Source organism: Sceloporus undulatus, chromosome 3 (assembly GCF_019175285.1).
Source record: "Sceloporus undulatus isolate JIND9_A2432 ecotype Alabama chromosome 3, SceUnd_v1.1, whole genome shotgun sequence".
NCBI lineage: Eukaryota > Metazoa > Chordata > Lepidosauria > Squamata > Phrynosomatidae > Sceloporus > Sceloporus undulatus.
This window is the reverse complement of record NC_056524.1, coordinates 47160395-47179223: the sequence shown is the minus strand read 5'-3', so window position 1 is coordinate 47179223 and position 18829 is coordinate 47160395. Positions and strand designations below refer to the sequence as shown.

General features: G+C 40.7%; 1 protein-coding gene across 2 annotated transcripts in view; it reads left to right on the top strand.

The window, feature by feature from the left end:
• Nucleotides 1–15466, top strand: part of RCSD1 (RCSD domain containing 1) — a 44608-nt gene extending 29142 nt beyond the window's left edge. For both annotated transcript variants that reach the window (XM_042460316.1, XM_042460315.1), the window contains exons 4-6: nt 7411–7482; nt 9383–9580; nt 12203–15466. In XM_042460316.1, the coding sequence (XP_042316250.1) occupies nt 7411–7482; nt 9383–9580; nt 12203–12817 (885 nt within the window). In that variant the 3' untranslated portion in view covers nt 12818–15466. The remainder of the gene's footprint in view (nt 1–7410; nt 7483–9382; nt 9581–12202) is intronic.
• The last annotated feature ends 3363 nt before the right edge of the window (nt 15467–18829 follow it).

Here is an 18829-nt window from a genome sequence, read left to right as displayed (position 1 = left end):
TAGAAAGATGGGGTGATTGGCAGGAAGAGCAAGTTAATTTAGGTACTCTGCAGCCCTGTTGGGACTAACAGCAAAGCTTCCTACTATCCAATCTGGCAGAAACAGTCCTGATTGATCCTCAGCCGTCCCTTCCCTCCCTCTCTCCCTTATGCTTTACTTAGCATGCCTTTAGTATTTTTGTATAATTTTTTCCCTGGGTTTTGTGTGCGTGTGCAAATGTGGAGCTTTGAAGCCCCAAATTAAGCTTTTTAAAATGACTTTTGCTTGAAAAGCAAAGGAATTAAAAAAAAAAAACAATCGTGGGGAGGAGGGGGAAAGGGAGAGGAGGGGATAGTGATACAAATTGTGTGAATGCCCCAGGAATGGCTTTTTACACCTAGGACACTGCGCGGTTGGTGGCTCATTCATGGCTTTTCCCTGTGAATGAAAAGGAATGAATCAGGGATGAGGCAGCTATGGGAGGGAAGTGGCATCATGCGATCAGCATCACTAATGTTGCTTCCCTCCCAATGAAGTCACGATTTAAAAACTAGGTGGGTTAACCTCCTCAGTCTTTCTAAAATTAGGAGCAATGTTGGTCAGAGGAAGAAATGAGTGCATTGTATGTGGACAAGATCTGTAATTTTGTGAAGCTGATGTGGCTATGAATAGCAGCCTTACCCAAAAAGAGTAGCTAACTCCCCAAATCTTTATGCAAAATCCAAGTACCAAAGAATAAAGCAAATCACAGTACAGTACAAGAAACCTTTTTACACTGAAAGATCACCAGAGAACATAGGCAGATAAATGTAAAAATGCAAACTATGATCATTAGGTTAACACTCAAAATATGTAAAATTAGTCAGGCAGGCAGGCAGGCAGTCAACCTTTATTAGGCATAGAAAAACAACATGCATTTACAATAAAATTTACATAAAATTAGTATATACATGAGGCAGTGTGGATGATAAACAACACATCAGAAAGAAAGTGAATGTTCCTTAAATGGAGGGGCACTCAGGAGACTTGGATGGGAGCCATATATAGTGTCACAGCTTGTTAGATAAAGCGCTAAATCAGTCCTTCCAGCTGACAGGGACCAGCATGGGCTTTGCATTCCATACAACTCACAGTAAATGCCTCCTTGAGAAAAGGTACATGCCTTTGCCCAGGCCACTTAACATACTCCCAAATTGGTTCTATAGCCATGGAAGAAGCTGCTTATCTGAACAAGACCTCATAGCAATTTTTCTTTCCTTTTGCGTCTTGCTTTCATAAAACTCACCCCTATCTCTGTGCTATAATTTGAAGTCAAAGATATAGCCATGCTAGTCTGTAAAATAGTATGCAAAGGGTTCTTGCAGCCCTTTTGAGACTAACTGAAAGAGAGAAGTTGGTAGCATAAACATCTTCTGAGGAAGTAGGCTCATCTTCGGAGGAAGTAGGTTCAAGTCTTGGAAAAGTCATGTCCCCAACTTCTCTCTTTCAGTTAGTCTCAAAGGTGCTACAAGATCCCTTTGCATAATAATTTGAAATGTCTTTCATGCTGTATAAATCCACATTTGACTCACAGAGGTATCAAACTGAGGAATTAACTAGAAGTAGTCAGGTTTTCAACCTGATACATCAGCTGTGTCAGGTACTTCCTCAGTAAATATTCCATGGTGGCTTTACATGCCTAAAGCTGTTGTTTCAACTATATTCATTTTTTAAGAGATCAGACCTTGCCATTGTAACATATGCCTCTCCGTTATGTTACAGAAATCTATGTGATTAATCACATAATCTCCAAAATTGCTAGTTATCTAATGGGACCAAAACAAGGTCTGTAATGAGGGTTTAGATCCAATTTATCAAGTACTTCAGATACCCCACAAAAAACTCTACAGAATTTTTACATGGAAGTTTATTCTTACAATTAAAACTAGTGTAGCAGCTGCACCCATTCCTTGAGATGACAGGCCTGGCTACAGTAATGCAATGCCCTGATTACATCCCCTTTGGATTACTGTAACACACTGTATATGATGCTCCCTTTGGAACTTGTTTGGAAACCTCAGCCAGTCCAAAATGTTGCAGATAGACCAGGGTTATTTATAGGGAGCATATAACTGCTCTGATTCAAAGAGGTAGTTATGATCTATAAAGCCTTATATGGCTTAGGTCCAGTTTATCTCTCCCAGTCCAAAATATCTTCAGAGGAATCCAGCAATAATGATGGGTTGTCCTACATGTTCTACATATGTCCTACACTGTTCTTCACATTATGACAGTGTTTTCCAGACTTTGGTACTCCAGGTGTTTTGGATTTCAGCGCCCAGAAGCCTTAGCCAGTTGGGCCAACAATCAGGACTTCTGGATCCTGATGTCTAAACCATCTGGAGGATCAAAGTTTGGGGAACACTGTGTTACGAAGAAAAGCCAAGAGAACAACAAGAGCAGAGCAAGAAACCAGCTGTGTGAACCAGAGCATAACCCCCTCCAACTGGAAACTGGGTTGGAGGGGGTTACCTCCCTCTCAGGACTCAAAGAGGTGAAACATCTAATTGGTTGGCACTACTACTGGTGCATCAAGGAGGAGTAACCCACTCCAGATTACCCTCCTCCATTGCTGGAAAATTGTTAAATTTAGGTTCAAAACATACTGCAGAAATAATCCAATTTGAGACCACTTTAACTGCCCTGGCTCAGTGCTAGGGAATCCTGAGAATTGTAGTTTATTGTGGCACCAGAGCTCTCTGTCTCACAAAACTACAGTTCTCAGAATTCCCTAGCATTGAGCCAGGGCAGTAAAAGTGATCTCAAACTGGATTGTTTCTGCAGTGTGCTTTGGACCTTTATCTGTTTTGCATGGAACCTGATGTGAAACAAACTTTAAGAAATATAGCTGCTGCAATTCAACCTTTTTTGCTTCCCATTCAAATTGTAAGTGAAATCATCAACATCACCCCAGCAAATGCTGGGTAAATTTCTTGGGAATATATAAATCCCTTATTAGTCTGTTTGTGATTTTGTTTTTGTAGACCTACCATTTGTTAGATTACATTCCTGACAAAGTGAGTTTGTAGAAATAATCCCTCTTTTTTTTTTTTTTTTGGTTTTCTTTGGCCCCATTCATACTCACCTATTTGCGCTGGATGGAACTGGGCAGAATCGGGTCCCCCTCTCCCGATTCTCTCCAGAAGCAAGTGCCCACTAAAAATTTACCTCAATCAGGGTAATTAAACCCTGAATGCCCTTGCAGCTCTTCCAGAGAGTTCACATTTGCAGGTACCAGTTTAAAATGAAGGTGCCTTTCCTGTCAATCAAACAGTCCCGCTTTCGTCAGGGTGACGTTTCCTGCAGCCATTGGGCAATCGGAAGTGTGCTTCCCCCTCCTTTTAAAAAAAAAAACAGGCAGCAGTATGCACAGATGCTGTCAAATTTAAAAACCTCCAGGTGAGTGAGTGTGTGTGTGTGTGTTGTGTGTATTTGGGTCACTACAGATTATGGATCTTCCCCTGCTTCTGTTTTCAACCCCAAAATGCAACCTAATGCAATCTCTGCATCCTCCCTCCTTGACACCCCATAATGCCTCATACACATATAATAATAATAATAACAACAACAACAACAACAACAACAATAGTTCCTCACCCCAGATGGCATCTCTGCATCCTGCTTTCCCTCAGAAAAGCAAAAGCATTCTGTATCAATTTGCCAAATTGAAAGAGCAACATTTGTAACATTCGCATATAACAAATAATTTAGAAAAAAAGGCTTTTGCAAAGTGCAGTGCTGGGAGCAATGAAATGAAAGGGAAAGTAGCACAAGCAGACACACATTCTATCTATGTATATGTATCTACCTGTAGCAAAAAGCATGCACATAGTCTGTCATAAATAAAAAGAGAGAGAAAGCTGCCTGCAAGGACAGAGGCTTGCTCCGTTTCCTGTCCTCTCTTTGCCCTGCCCTGAATTGACCCTTTCTCCAGCTCCATCCTCTTGCTCCATTACCCATGATCGCCCTTTGCATCCATCATCCGGCTCCTTCCTCCTCCTCCTCTTGCACCGTTACCCCCGATTGCCTTTTGCATCCTTCCTCTAGCTCCTTCCTTCTCCTCCTCCTTCTCCAATGAAGGGGAGGAATGTTCTGCCCTCTGCCCTCCTTCTGACCTAAATCCCTCCCCTGAACTTGCCCTGATCATGATTGGGGACAAGTTCATATTCGCCAAACCTAGTTTGTTTTTTTTCAAAAGATACAGCTTTTACTCCACTTTCAAAAGACCCATGCTAAGGGGCATTTGCCCCGGAACAGGTATGCAAGTCTTGGATTTGCTTGTGGAAGATTCGGGGCGAATATGAACTTCTGATCTGGGGTAAAAGGTAGTCTGAATGGCCCCTTTCTCCACTTTATTCTGGCTCCAGGATATGAAAGGGAAGCATCAGTGCAATATATCAAAACTTGAGCAATGGGAGGAACTGTGGCTGGCATCCTGTTCAGCAGTTACAATATTTTAAAATGGATTAAGGATATTTTAACTGCTGGGGATTAACATTTACAGTCATGAATGACCAAAGGTGACCCCAAAAAGTATCCTTCAATTCATGGCAAGCACCCCAACCAAAGCATCTCCGAGGCACTAGAGAACAGAGTACTGGGACATAATATCTGCCACATGTTCAAAGTCAACAGTTGAGACAAGCCTTGGGACAAGCAAATAGAGGCAGGACCCTAAGGGATATCTTTTGCTTCCTGCTCCCATGGCACTTCATGATTTGGTTGGGATGCTGAAAGGCTACAAAGACCATATGAGGGGCATCACCAGTCTTGACTACAATGATAAAGCTCTGGCATCGTAGTCACAATGATAATGCAAGATCTTGACCTATGCTTTCAAATAAACTAGCAGGAATGTTCAAACAAATATTTCAAATTCACACAAACCAGTCTCTTCTGGATTAGTGTGTTTTGCTCTCCATTTGATATGTGAGGGACATTTTTTTCTTTATTTGCAGTGTTTAAATTTCAGATTATGAATGTAGAATTTGTTTTCTGCAGAAGCTAATTGTAGCTTCCATTGCCTAAAGCTAGAGAGTGAGTCAGCAACAGTGCTATGACCGTATTCTACTATTGTAAACATTACATACTCCATAGTGTCAATAGCTTGGTAGGGGAAGACAGAATTATGCTTTCCCTATAAAGGATAATACATAACAGCATTTATACAAAATCTCTCTTCCACATGTTTAGAGAACATCACATTCATCACCTCACTGAATCGTACAGCAACCACATACGGTTGGACATTGTTATTGTCTCCCTGTTACAGGAGGTTGGTAGCTTCTTTAAGAATACCCAGGAAGCTCATAGCCAGTGTAAGATTTGAAGTATGAACCTCTGGCCACAGCTTCTTCTCTTAATCACAACCCAACTCCATGCAACAATGCAGGAAATGTACAATATACCCTTAGAGCTTCTTCCTCGCATGTTGCATTCCACAGTTCCCTCGTACTAATTCCATTTTACTATACATGTAGAACATTAGAAAACAGAATAGTCCAGTGGTGTCACTGAGTGAGTGTGGGGGGATCAGGCCACACCAGGTGACACCCTAGACACCTGGTTGGTCCCTCCTGCTGCTGCACTGGAGGAGCATGTGTACCACTTGTGGCTTTGCCGCTGCCCTGCCCTCTCCACAGGGAGGGAGCCAAGGTGGCAGCAATGGCAGCAAAGGGCAGCAGGTGAGAAAGGCAGCAGGAGGGGAGGGGAGGGGAGGGGTAGACCACTGCCACACACACACCCAGCACCAAGCCTGGTGACACTACTGGAATAGTCATGTGGAAACTATGCAAAATGTTACACTGTGGAATGCTTCTGTTCATGGCTGTGGCCAATCACACACACTTTCAGAATAATGCATGCAATTTCTTCTTTCCCATTTTTGCCTCTCCCCCAACACTTAGCATTTTGTGACCTCTGAACATGCTTGGGGAAGGAGGTTACACTCTTTCACATAAACTGACCCGCTAGTCCATGCTGCATAATTATAGCAGTCTGACCCCAGTTTAAGTGCCATGGATGCATTTTGTGGAATCCTGGATTTTGTAATTTGGTGAGGGACTCAGATTCTTTTACCCTGACCTCTAGCTCTAGAGCTCTCTAGAAGAGATTTCATTAGAAAAGACAATGATGCTGGGGAAGGTAAAGGACAGTAGAAAGAAAGGAATATTGTATGCTAGATGGATAGACTCAATAAGAGAGACCATGGGCCTGAGTTGACAGAGAAGTAGAGAATAGGGGGCCTTGGAGACATCTCATTCACAGCATCACCATGAGTCGAGGTTGACTTCAAGGCAGCTAACAACATGTTTGTGCAAAGCTACCCCCCCCCCATATATATATTTTTAATCTGCAAACCCTGGGACACCTATAAGTATACTAACGAGTCATGGCTCGTGGCTCCAAAGTCAATGGGTGATGAGCCCATTCCAGATTTTAGTTCAAAGGAGCAATCCAAGGTGCTTAACCTTGTCCTTGAATTAGCTTCTGTACTTTGGATGGTGCCACAAAATGGGAACTACAACCCTGATGGGATTCACAGGCCAACTAGCCACTACGTATTAAGATTGGCAAGCACTTCTTGTTTCTCAGGTCTGTCAACATTCACCCACTGCTGTTATAAAAGGTGGAGAGGGGGAGACAGGATGCTTACCCCAAGAAGTCCAGTTCCTTTTTGTCTTCTTTACTTTTCTCCATCCTTCTTGATCCCAGTGGGATGTTACTTTATGCATGGGTGGCACTGGGGGCCACACAAGGGGACACCCTAAGGGGGAGGTGACACCACTGCTCCCCAGACTATTGGCAGAAGCAGGCTGTGCCATTGGTCTGTGTACCTTTAAAACACTAGAGCTCAGTAGAAGAGAAAGTGTGAGTGAGCAAGCTCAGTGAGAGGAGAAAGAGAGGCCCCATAGTTTTTTGTGGGGTTTTCGGGCTATGTGGCCATGTTCTAGAAGAGTTTCTATGTGGCTGGCATCTTCAGAGAGGCCCCAGTTTTAAAAAATAATAATAATAAATTTTTTAAATTATTTTTAAAGGCTCTTTAAAAACATGAAATCTTACCAAATGTTCACTTTAATTACATGAGACTATGTACATATAAATACATTTAGGTTGTGCATATGATATTGAAATTTAAAGGTATAATTTTAATTTTGCTAGTTGTTTATGTTACAGCTATTGCCATTACATTCTGTGATATGTGGGTATTGTGATTTATGAATAACATTAGTACAAAAAAATATTACTAAGAATTCTGTATGGTGTGGTATGTGAGGCGATCAATGAGGATGATACCATGAGTTATTGCACTGAGTGACGCCAACTCCAGTGATGCCACTGACTTTATGTAGTAACTGCTGATTAGACCATATCTTATTTTGTTTTCTACAGAAGCCATCTCCAGGTGTTTCTCAGCCTTTGAAGGTAAAGGTCAAAAGCTCTCCCCTGATTGAAAAACTTCAGGTAAGATATAATGGTGTAATCTGCAACTTTTAGGCTGCCATTCTGTACACACTTGCCTGGGAGGATGTCCCACTTAACTCAGCTCCAAAATACAGTTCAGAAATAATCCAGTTTGAGACCGCTTTAACTGCCCTGGCTCAGTGCTGGGGAGTTCTGGGAACTGTAGTTCTGTGAGACATTTAGCCTTCTCAGTTAGAGAACTCTGGTGCCACAATGAACTACAGTTCACAGGTTTCCCTAGCACTGACCCAAGACAGTTAAAGTGGTCTCAAGCTGGATTATTTCTGAACTGTGTTTTGGACCTCTGTGAGTTTTACTTCTGAATAAGCATGCGCAAGATGGAACTTTAAAAGAAGCAGATTTTTAGATTTAATGTGGCTGATTCTATTGGCATATTATCACTATTGTATGTTTTTAAACATTTGTGTGTCATGGCATTTGTGTCTCTCAATAACACCTAGTTTATGCTAGCTAAGATAGTAGTTCAAGGTAGAAGTGTCAGTTTCTGTCCTGGCATTGCAAACTTAGTCCTAGCATTCTTCTGCAAAAGCATCCTAGGACCCCAGCAATATGAGCTCCCTCATATCAGTGTCCTGTTAATGTCACCCAGAGCTTTCAGCTACACTGATCTCCTTAACAGCTGCATTATCTGGGGATTTAGACATGTGAGCAACTACACAGCCACATGCTTTCCTCCTGTGGTATTTTTCTGTAGTCACATGGGATGAAGTGAGAAAGATTTCGGAACTCTAGATGCTTAGAGTGCTCTCTGGACAAAAGCAGACAAGGAAATTTGAATCTAAAATTAATATGGCTTTGTTCACGCCATCCATGCCAAATCACTGTAGATATATTGCATTGGCTGACATGCTGGAAAATCCATAAAGCTTTAGCTGGCACAATACTGTAGTCTTTGGCTCCAGCTATCTGGGAAGAACACCTATTCTGTCATCTCTTCTCTTCCCCAGGTTATTTGTTGACAATGTTACACAGCCATCATTAGCTGGTAAGCCAAATGTTTTAAGAGGAAGGGCTCCCTCATGTGTTCATGGTTAACAGCAAAGATTCCCAAATAGTTTGTAATTTCAAGTCATCACAGAAACCTTACAGCAGAATCAATATGACTTCCCAGATATTGTTGGACTATAACTCCAAGCCTTCCATATCTTTGGCTATGCTGTCTAGGGTTGCTGGGAGATGCAGTTCATAAATATTTAGAGGGCCACCTGATTCCCACCTGTCCCATCTTATCTGAAAGGATTAACAGGAGGCTGGAGGTGTTTTTACACATGGGGGCCCAGTAGTAGTGACTGATCAGAGGTCATAATGAAGGGAGTCCTGATTCACATTAAAATAAGAGGGACTTGCATCAAGTGGGGCCTTGTGACATATATATAACATATATTACTTCCTATCCCACTCCTTCAGTTGTGTAAATATGCTTTATACTGTACTTGGGGCCTTAATACTGCATCTGAAGAATTGGGTTTATATCCTTGAAAACTACTGCTAAAATAAAAACCATTTAGTCTTAAGAGTGCTGCTACATTACTTTTTCCCCCCCCCCCCCCCCCCCCCTCCTCTTTTATTCTGCAACAGATCAACATGGCTATATCTTTGCAAACATTCTGGTTTCCCCAAACCTGCTGATATCTCCCTGTTATGGATTCTGATTTTTTTATACTTGGGGGACTGAGTTGACTAAATACTTGATTCTGTTGGTGATGTTTTAAGTAAAGATTTGATCATCTACTTATATGCATTATTAAATGCACTCTATGTTCCAAACTTTGGTGATAGGTGTGATTATAATATTAAGGCAAGATTTTTAACGAGAGGAAGGCAAGTTTTTAAATTTTAAACATGTAGAAAATGATGGTTATTTTTTTCCCCATTGCAGGCCAATCTGGCATTTTCTCCAGCCTCTCTGCTGCCAGGAGCCAGTCCCAAAAGTCCGGGCCTAAAAGTAATGGTTTCTCCATTTAATACCCCACCATCCACTCCAGTCAGCCCAAAGTCTCATTCAAGTGAACCAGATGAAGTACCAGTAAGTTTTGATCAGCCACCAGAGGGCACTCATCTCCAGTTTTATAACAAGGTATGTGCAAGCAGGATTCAGAAAAGGAAAGGGCACTAGGGACCACATTGCAAGCATGCGACGGCTAATGGGGCACACCAAAGAATTCCAAAAAAGAATGAGCATGTGTTTTATAGACTACAGCAAAGCATTTGATTGTATAGATTGTGAAAAGCTATGGAATGCACTCAAAGACATAGGTGTGCCACTACATCTGATAGTTCTGATGAGGAAACTGTATCAAGGACAAGAGGCCACCATCAGAACAGAATTCGGGGGAACAGAGTGGTTCCCAATAATAAAAGGGGTCAGGCAAGGCTGCATCCTGTCACCTTTGCTTGTTTAATTTATATGCTGAAAACATCACAAGAAAAGCAGAATTAAAAACAGAAAAAGAGGAGTCAAGATAGGAGGAAGCAACATGAAAAACCTAAGATATGCGAACAACACCATAATATTAGTAGAAGACATTCAGGAATTGGAACAATTAACAAGGAAGGTCAAAGATGAAAGTGCAAAGGCAGGCTTGATGCTGAACATAAAGAAAACAAAAATAATGACCACAGAAGAAATTCAATCTAGACAACAAGGAAATTGAAATAGTTAAAGTATTCCCATATCTAGGATCAAACATTGACCAGAAGGGAGACTGTAGTCAAGAAATAAGAAGACTAGGAATGGGAAGGGCAGCTATAAAAGAACTGGAAAAAATATTGAAGAGCAAAGACATACAACTGAGCATTAAAGTCAGAATCGTTCAGGCTTTTGTATTCCCATTTACCATGTACAGAAGTGAAAGCTGAACAGTGAAGGAAGCAGACAGAAAGAAAATCAACTCAATTGAAATGTGGTGCTACTTAGGGTACCATGGACAGCCAAGAAGACAAACGAATGGGTTCTTGAACAGATCAGACCAGGGCTCTCCTTGAAAGCAAAGATGATCAAATTGAGACTATCATACTTTGGCCATATAACAAGAAGGCATGGATCAGTAGAAAAAACAGTAATGCTAGGAAAAGTAGAGTGTAGAGGAAAGAGAGGAAGACCACAAACTAGATGAATAGACTCAATCAGGGGGTTGTGGGCAAGGGCTTGCAGGATCTGGGCAAGGCAGTAGAAGACAAGTATTCTTGGAGATGTCTCATCTACTGGGTCGCCATGAGTTGGAATCAACTCAAGGGCAGCTAACAACAACAACAATAACAACAACAACAATGTGCTAGGCCAGTGATGCTCAATTTTTTTACCCTTGGGGACCCCCCCTCCCTTTATATCTCATACAGACAGATGGCATCCCCTCCCCCATATGAAAGCTCACTGGGAAATATATTTTAAAAGGAAGAGGGATGTCACAATTTAGCATCAATAAAGTATGAAATTCAGGTTGAAAAGCAGTGATAATGCTATTATATACAGCTCTCAAAATTAATCTTCATTCATTTGGGTCAAAGGACAGTTCAATTAATAAATTTGACTGGGGGGATTGTAAAAATGTATATGTCAAAGTCTGATGACTGATAACAGCACATACTGGATCATAATCAAATAATCTTTCCTAAGACTGATTGTATTTTAGGTTTCAACTTTCAAAAAAAACTTAAGGAAGGAAGGAAGGAAGGAAGGAAGGAAGGAAGGAAGGAAGGAAGACATTAGACCTGAACTGCATGCTATGATCATCATAGGATATTCCCTTTAGGAATATATGCTGAGCCACATTATCCTGTATGCCAGTGTATTTTTTCTCTTTCTCTGGACTTGTCTACAGCAGTGAAAAATGTCACACTCACCATGAAGCCAGTGCTGGCAGTCCTCACAACCAATAACTACTTCCAGGAACGAGCCATGGGGTTTTTGCCCTTATCATGACTTTGCCCTAAACTAAGAAAAATCAAGAAAACCTCCAGCGTTTCCCAGAAACCCTGCAGTGATCTCAAACCATGGAGTTCATTGTGCATGTGGACATCTGAATTGGGTCTCAGTTGTCCACATGTGAAGAGCTATGCCATCCCCCTCTCTGTGCTGAGCCACCACTTTCTTATGGGCAGAACCTCTGTATAAAGTCATCATTCTGCTGAGATCAGAATGGCCACCAATGAAAAGGGGATATGGCAACTCCCTTTTGCTGATCACATGATGGGGCACCCCATTCTGACCTCTGTGGATGCAATGGTGACAGCCAGGCTTTTGCAAGTAGTTGCTTGGCTTGTGAGGTCTTAGAGGAAGTGGTGTAGGCAGCACCAGAAGAGATGGGTGAGTTGGGCTGATGCAGTGTCAGCCATGTTCACATTGATATGGCATTGTAATGGATTTGGCCTGGAGTGTGTAGTCACTATCATGGTCAGTCTGAGGCCAATCCAGGGTATAATGCTCCAAATTTGCTTTAGATTAAGCAGCTGGTGTAGAAGCACCCTCTGTTTGTCTCTCCTCCCCAAAAATACACACATATATACACAAATCACAGTCTGTTCAGTTCTCTGCTTTTGTGACATCCATCCTCTCCCATGAAAGAAATAGTGATGCCAAGTACAAATGAGGTGAAAGGGAACTAATGTATGTGCAACAGCAGAGGAATGGAGGCATTTCTGTTAGCTGTTTTTGCTGACTTTGCAGAACAAATTCATTTACAGCATAATGTTATTTCAGGTACGGACACGAGGATCAATAAAACGCAGACCACCATCAAGAAGATTTCGAAAGTCGCAATCAGAGTATGGTGATGACCTAGATTTAGGGGTGGCACTTTCACAACAGGAAAATGGTGCCAAGGAGGATGAAGAGGAGGAGAATGTGTTTGCTGACAAGAGTAAGACTGCAAATCCATTGTCTCCTACCACAGATGGCATAGACAACCATGAGAAACAAAACCAGCTAGTATCTGATAAATCATCCTGCCCAGACCTAGTGCCCAACAGAACAGAACATGGAGAGAAAGAAGAGGGAACTGAAGTAGTGACATTATGCAAGGACACCAAAGAAGATAGGCCACACCAGATCTTTTCAGAGAAAAAACTTGAGGAAATCAAGACAGACAAAGAGAAGAATCCAACTTTTGACACTGCAGAGAATGCAAAGAGAAAGTCATGGCAGAACATTTTGTGGGGTAGGGAAGATGGTAATACTTCTGATAATGAAAATAGAGGAGAGAAGGAGGGTAGATTATGTGAGAATGAAGATGTCCAGCAGGAGTCAGATACACAAGAAACTGGGCTGCCATTGCCAGGAGAAAACATAGAAACTGATACAAGCACCAGAGTGTGATGTCATGTCATTATAATTACTGCATAGACAGAAGTGGGAAATGAAGGTTAACATTGAGTGTCCAATACAGTGCTTGCTTCTGAATGAGCAAAAGTTCCTCCTTAACTGAAAATCCCAAGACTACCAATGTTCTCTGTTTCCTTTGGCAGTTCTTAGGCTTTACTTGCAGCAACTATGGCCATCTTTGACAGAAGATAGCCTTCTGTGTATCACGGTATCTAAGTTCATGATACGCCAAGATGGTGGCACAGAAAAGTCTTCCATGTTGCTGAAGATTTTTCTAGATTTTTCAAGTGGACAGAACTATAACAAACATTAATTATATTTTTTGATTAAAGTTGACATTTCCAAACCTCTTGTGGCCTGTTGGATGTAACTATGCTGTATGCATATCAATTACATGGTCTCCCACAGAACCACATAAAAGACTCCATTCTGGTTTAGTTACTGATGATGGAACACTTTGTATGTGTGGTAAAGGAAAAATTCAATATGCTAGAATACCAGTAGGATCCTTAGCCTTCATCTCTTCTGGGTTTGTGCTTCATCACAGAGGGACAGTGGGAGTGTTTTCACTGTAGGATGCTACATTGACTTGTAGCCTTGAAGGCTATTTATATGATTGTCAGATTGTAGATCACATGGAATAGAAAGATAAACAGAGACATTTGTAGCATGAATAAGCCTTCTGGCAAATGAAAGCTTTAAATTTTGCATTCTTTACAAATTTGACTAAAACAAGAGCTGTTTTAAATCTCATGTGTGAGAGCATCCTATATTTTGCAAAACAGCTACCCATTTAAGAGGCTAGTTCTGAAAAGTGCTGGAGTACACTAACTAATATCCTAACAACACAGGAAGTTACACCAAAACAAATGACTAGTCCATATAGCTCAGTATTGACTATACTACCTTGAGGTGTATTGGACTACCGCTTTGACCAGCTCAACAACTCAACTCAACAACTCAAGCCAGAAGTGTCTCTGCTATCTGGAGATGATGGGGGGGGGGTGTAGTGCATCCCACATCATAAGATATGCAGTGGATTAGGGAAGGCTGGCTTGCACCAACAGCAATTTGCCAAGGGCAGGGGCATTTCTCTAGAGGTGCCAAGAATAGGTGCTTAGACCTTCGACATGCAAAATGTGTTCTCCACCACTGAGCCATGGCCCCTTGCTGTGGTTCATAGCTGTGGCTCTATGTTGGAAACACATCTAAAGGAGATGCCAGATCCGTAATATTTATAGGACATAACAGCTGACACATCAAAATTGCAACCTAGGTGAGAAAATTCATTATCTATAGCAGCATGTTTGTTGTTTAAAACTATTCTTCCCTTTGGAGTTGCTAACCATGATGAATTTTCACTTGTGTACCTATTTGCCTAGATAATATAACTAGCTGAGTGGCAATATTTTTCCTAGTAGTATCAAGGCCATGCTTGGCTGGAGAGATGTCCCACATTACAAGGCAAAAGTGGGCCAGAACAGTGGGATTTTGTTCATTGTGCTGGACAAATGGATTATCTATGTGCATCTGTGCTGCTGGAACAACTCTGCACCAAGAGGCTGTCCTAGAAAAGCAGGCAGCATTTTGTAACTTGCCAAGAAATCATTGTAGTGATGCCATCAGCAATACATTGGGGGAAATGGACTCCAAAACAGATGGGTTTTTGTGGACAGACCACATTCTTGCTAAAGGAGCTCACTCATCTTGTTTGACTGTATGTATAGCTCCCAAAAAGTATTTACAGTACTATAAATACTAAGCCAGGTATTGAGTAGGTCCCCCTTAAAAATTGTGTTGGTGCTGCTAAACCTCCAATGTTCAGATGCGGGTCTCAAAGCAGATTATCATCCTTGTCAGTTGCACATAATATTGTCCAATTGGTTGGATGCTTGTGAACCCAACATTGCTTTTCATCTCTTCCACAAGCTCCTTCAGGCAGAGGCAGAAACATCACACATGTGTCATCTGGTATGTTGGTTTAAAATCCTGTGCAATGAGAAAGGTAGGATACAAATTAAATAATAATCTCACAAACAAAACAAAAAGGCAGGAAATGTTACACATTGCAAAAAGATACCAAAAAGCTAGAAAGGATTTGCATAGTATAAGAATACCCAAAGCCTCTAGTCCAGCATTTCTAGCAGTGGCCAGCTCATACCCTCGACTGTCCTGAATTGCCAGGGACAGTTCTGATTAATCCTCTATTATCCCATTTTTTTCAGCTGTTTTTAAAATATCCCAGTTTCTTTCTCCTCCTCCCACTTTCTTCCTTTGTCCTCAGCTTACTTCCATTTGGTGCAAACTGAGTTCAAATTTGAACTCAAAAAGCATGACAGAGATAACAGTTACTTATTGTTTGTCTCTAGAATCAAATAATCAAAATTTTCTTGCTTCCAAGCATGGGGGGAGGGAGGTCTAGGATTTGTTGTTATGGATAATATTAATAATTGATAAATCGATGTTATACAATGATTTAAGTAATCTATGCCAATATGCATCAATTTTAATTCCATGTCCGTTGTGAATTGTCTGAAGGTGGCTATTTTGTTTTCTGGTCCAGACTTTTACAAATAGAGAAATAATCTCTATCTGTTCTCTCTCCATCATTTATACATATAAAAAAGGCAATTCATATATTAAGATCCATTGTTTTATTTCTGGCTTTTCTAATGTATTATAGCAATGGCTAGACTGAGTGAACTGAAAAATAATATTTTCTTGCTGTAGTACTCAAAATAGACACGTTGCTGATTATGCCCATGGCAAAGTCAGAGAGCCCCAATGCACACAGAGTACTCTTTTTCTGGCAGCCATCTGTCTTACTCAGGCTTTTCGTTTGCCTGGTATGTTTCTCTAGCATGTTTCAAAGTCAAAATGTCCTCTCCTCGCTCTACTGCAAAAGCCAGAGCAGTGGTATGAAGATTCAAGACATTACTCAACATTTCAGTCCCGATTGTGATCTCACATGCTAAATCTAGAGGAAAGCCAGTTGTCAGAACATTTGCTGGAAGGGATGTTCCCTTTCTACCTAATGGGACCTAAACTGGGTTTTGTGATTAGGATGAGCCACAAGACCTTGACAACACTTAGTAGTTACTTATGAGGAATACAACCTGAGGTATTGTGAAAGCTGTAGTCCAAAAAAGTAACTTTTCGGTTTCAACTAAGCGTATGTATGCCAGTTTATGTTCACCATGTTATACTGTCAGCAAGACATCATATAGACACTTTTAGGAAGCAAAGGGACTGGCCTGCTAACCTCAGTAGGCCATACAAAAGGATCTTTTCCAAGCTCTAAGATGTACCCACATGTTCATAATCATATGAAAATCAGTGTGAACTCTTGCAGTTCTGTCTGATTGATATCTGATACAATTGGCACAGAAAGAGCCGACATGGTATAATGGTTGGACTATGACTCTGGAGACCAAGGTTTGAATCCCTGCTTGACCATGGAAACTCACTGGGTGATCTTGGGCAAGTCACACTCTCTCAGCCTCAGAGAAAGGCACAGGAAAAACTCCTCTGAACAAATCTTGCCAAGAAAACCCGATGATAGGTTCACCTTATGGTCAGCATAGGTCAAAAATAACTTGAAGGCACACAACTACAAAGCTCAGACGACTTTGACCAATGTTTTGATGGTTTGCATGTCCTTTAAATGTTGTGAAAAACAGACATCTGTGAAGATTTTGCACCAAGACAGAGAACTGTACAGCAGATTTCCTCCTTTTGTCTACTAGTCTCCAAATCCTTAATTAATGGATTTTGAATTTAAAGGTTATAATTTGTCACTTTAATTCCTCAAGTGCAAGGACACTGAGTTTTTTAAACTAGCCTACAGTGCCAGCCAGCAACAACAAATGTCATTGGAAGAATCCCAAAGGTCCTTGGCTTATATATTCGGAGGCCCTTGGCAAAATACCAATTCAGACACTTATTTAGTCACATCAGCTTTATTGGACGGACACACACACACACAAGATAGTGTAATACAAATGACAGTAAACTAGGGGTTAGTACAACAGAGCTTCCGCTATATTCCCCTCCATATATGACATGGCAAGCAAGGCAAATTTAGGAAGTTATCAAAAACATTCAGGAATAGAATATTAACATTCAGTTATAATGTTCACAAAACATTAATGCATTCTGATCCAGTTCATATTTTCATATTTTTAAAAATATAATTCATATATATTTTTACAAATTCATATTTTCATATTTTAAAAAAGAGGTCTAGCAATAAAAACTCAAAGTGATGACGATCGTAGCAAGAGAGCCTATTTTCTCTTTAAAAAAACAAAAACAAAGCAAAAATCAAGCATGTTTTCACTTTATGTTCATGAAAAGATTCCTCTTAAATGGAAATAGGAGAGAATATATTCTGAATTTTACTTTATTTTTAGGTGTATGAATGGTACTGAAGTGATGTACACTTTCTTGAATATTTCATGCAGAAATTTTACAAACTTATCCAATTTGTGTTGAGGCTAGAACTTCAGATCCAGTGGATATAGGAAGATATAACAGAGAACATCTTCTCAGCTCAAAAGTCCGTCAGATTCAGAATTTGCTGCTTCTGAGTGCATTCTTCTATTTATGTATGAAGGGCTCCAGTTTCTCCTGTGTTTTTCAATTAATTATGTTCAAAAAAATGTAAATCTCATGTTCAGGAGATAAATAGCAATTTAACGTAATTGTTTTTAAAAGATTTTGGATTTTAATAAAAATAACTGCCAATACCAAAATCACATGTGATTGTAATAGCTTAATTTCTATGGTTTTAATTTGTGGCTATTGTTATGTGCTTTCTAGTCATTTCTGACTTATGGCGACCCTAAGGCGAACCTATCATGGGGTTTTCTTGGCAAGATGTGCTCAGAGGAGCCATCCTTTAAGGCTGAGAGTGTGTGACTTGCCTGAAGGCACCCAGTGCCTTAAGATACGAACTGCAAGAAGGTATTTTTTGTGGGTTTTTCAGGCTCTGTGACCATGTTCTAGAAGAGTTTCTTCGTGGCGTTTCGCCAGCATCTGTGGCTGGCGATGCCAGCCACAGATGCTGGCAAAACGTCAGGAAGAAACTCTTCAAGAAAATGGCCGCTGAGCCCGAAAAACCCACAAAAAACTACGGATGCCAGCCGTGAAAGTCTTCGACTTCACATTGCAAGAAGTTATTTTTTCAGATATTTTTCCAGATATCACACATCTGGTTCAAGAAAGCAACAGTCCCTCCAGACAAAGATTAAGATTTTAAAGCACAAATAGACTCATAAAGGATCAGATAGTCCTGGGGGTATTTTAGTCCAAGCTGGCTAAGAGCCAAGGTATTAAAGATAGCCCTTATCTGATATATATTTTGACTGAGATCAAGTTGTGAAATGCCTCCCTGCTCTACATCTTCTTTTAAAGTAGTCATGGCCATAGATTATCTGAACAACACTCTCTTCACAAACCTCACTTGCATTCAAGTTTGCTAAATGGCCAGGAGGCATTTCTCATTGACAGCATCCAGGGTTTCAAGCACATTAATAATAGGTTCTGCAGGCCTGTTCTAAAACATTTTAAGAGATAAGGAACAAAATTGATATTACAGAACGGGCTTGAATTTATGGAGCAGGTTCGCTAACAATAGATGAAACTGTGCTTTGGGAAAAGGTGGAATATATTATTATTATTATTATTATTATTATTATTATTATTATTTACCACCAGTTAAAGCTGTACTGACTTTTGACAGATGCTTTAGTAGATTTTGAAGCCCGAAAATGTTGACGATAGAGATCAGTAGATAAATATTTGAAAGAAACTTTAAATGATAGCTTTCAAGAGGGAAAGCTATGGCAGTCTATTGCAGCAAAAAACGAGAGAATCTTCCAGTAGATTAAAGACCAGTTGAAGCTTTTAAGGAATAGCTCCACTCCTCTCTGGGGCCAGAACAAACTGCGGTTCCCAGAATTCCATAGCACTGAACCACGGCAGTTGAAGTGGTGTCAAACCGGA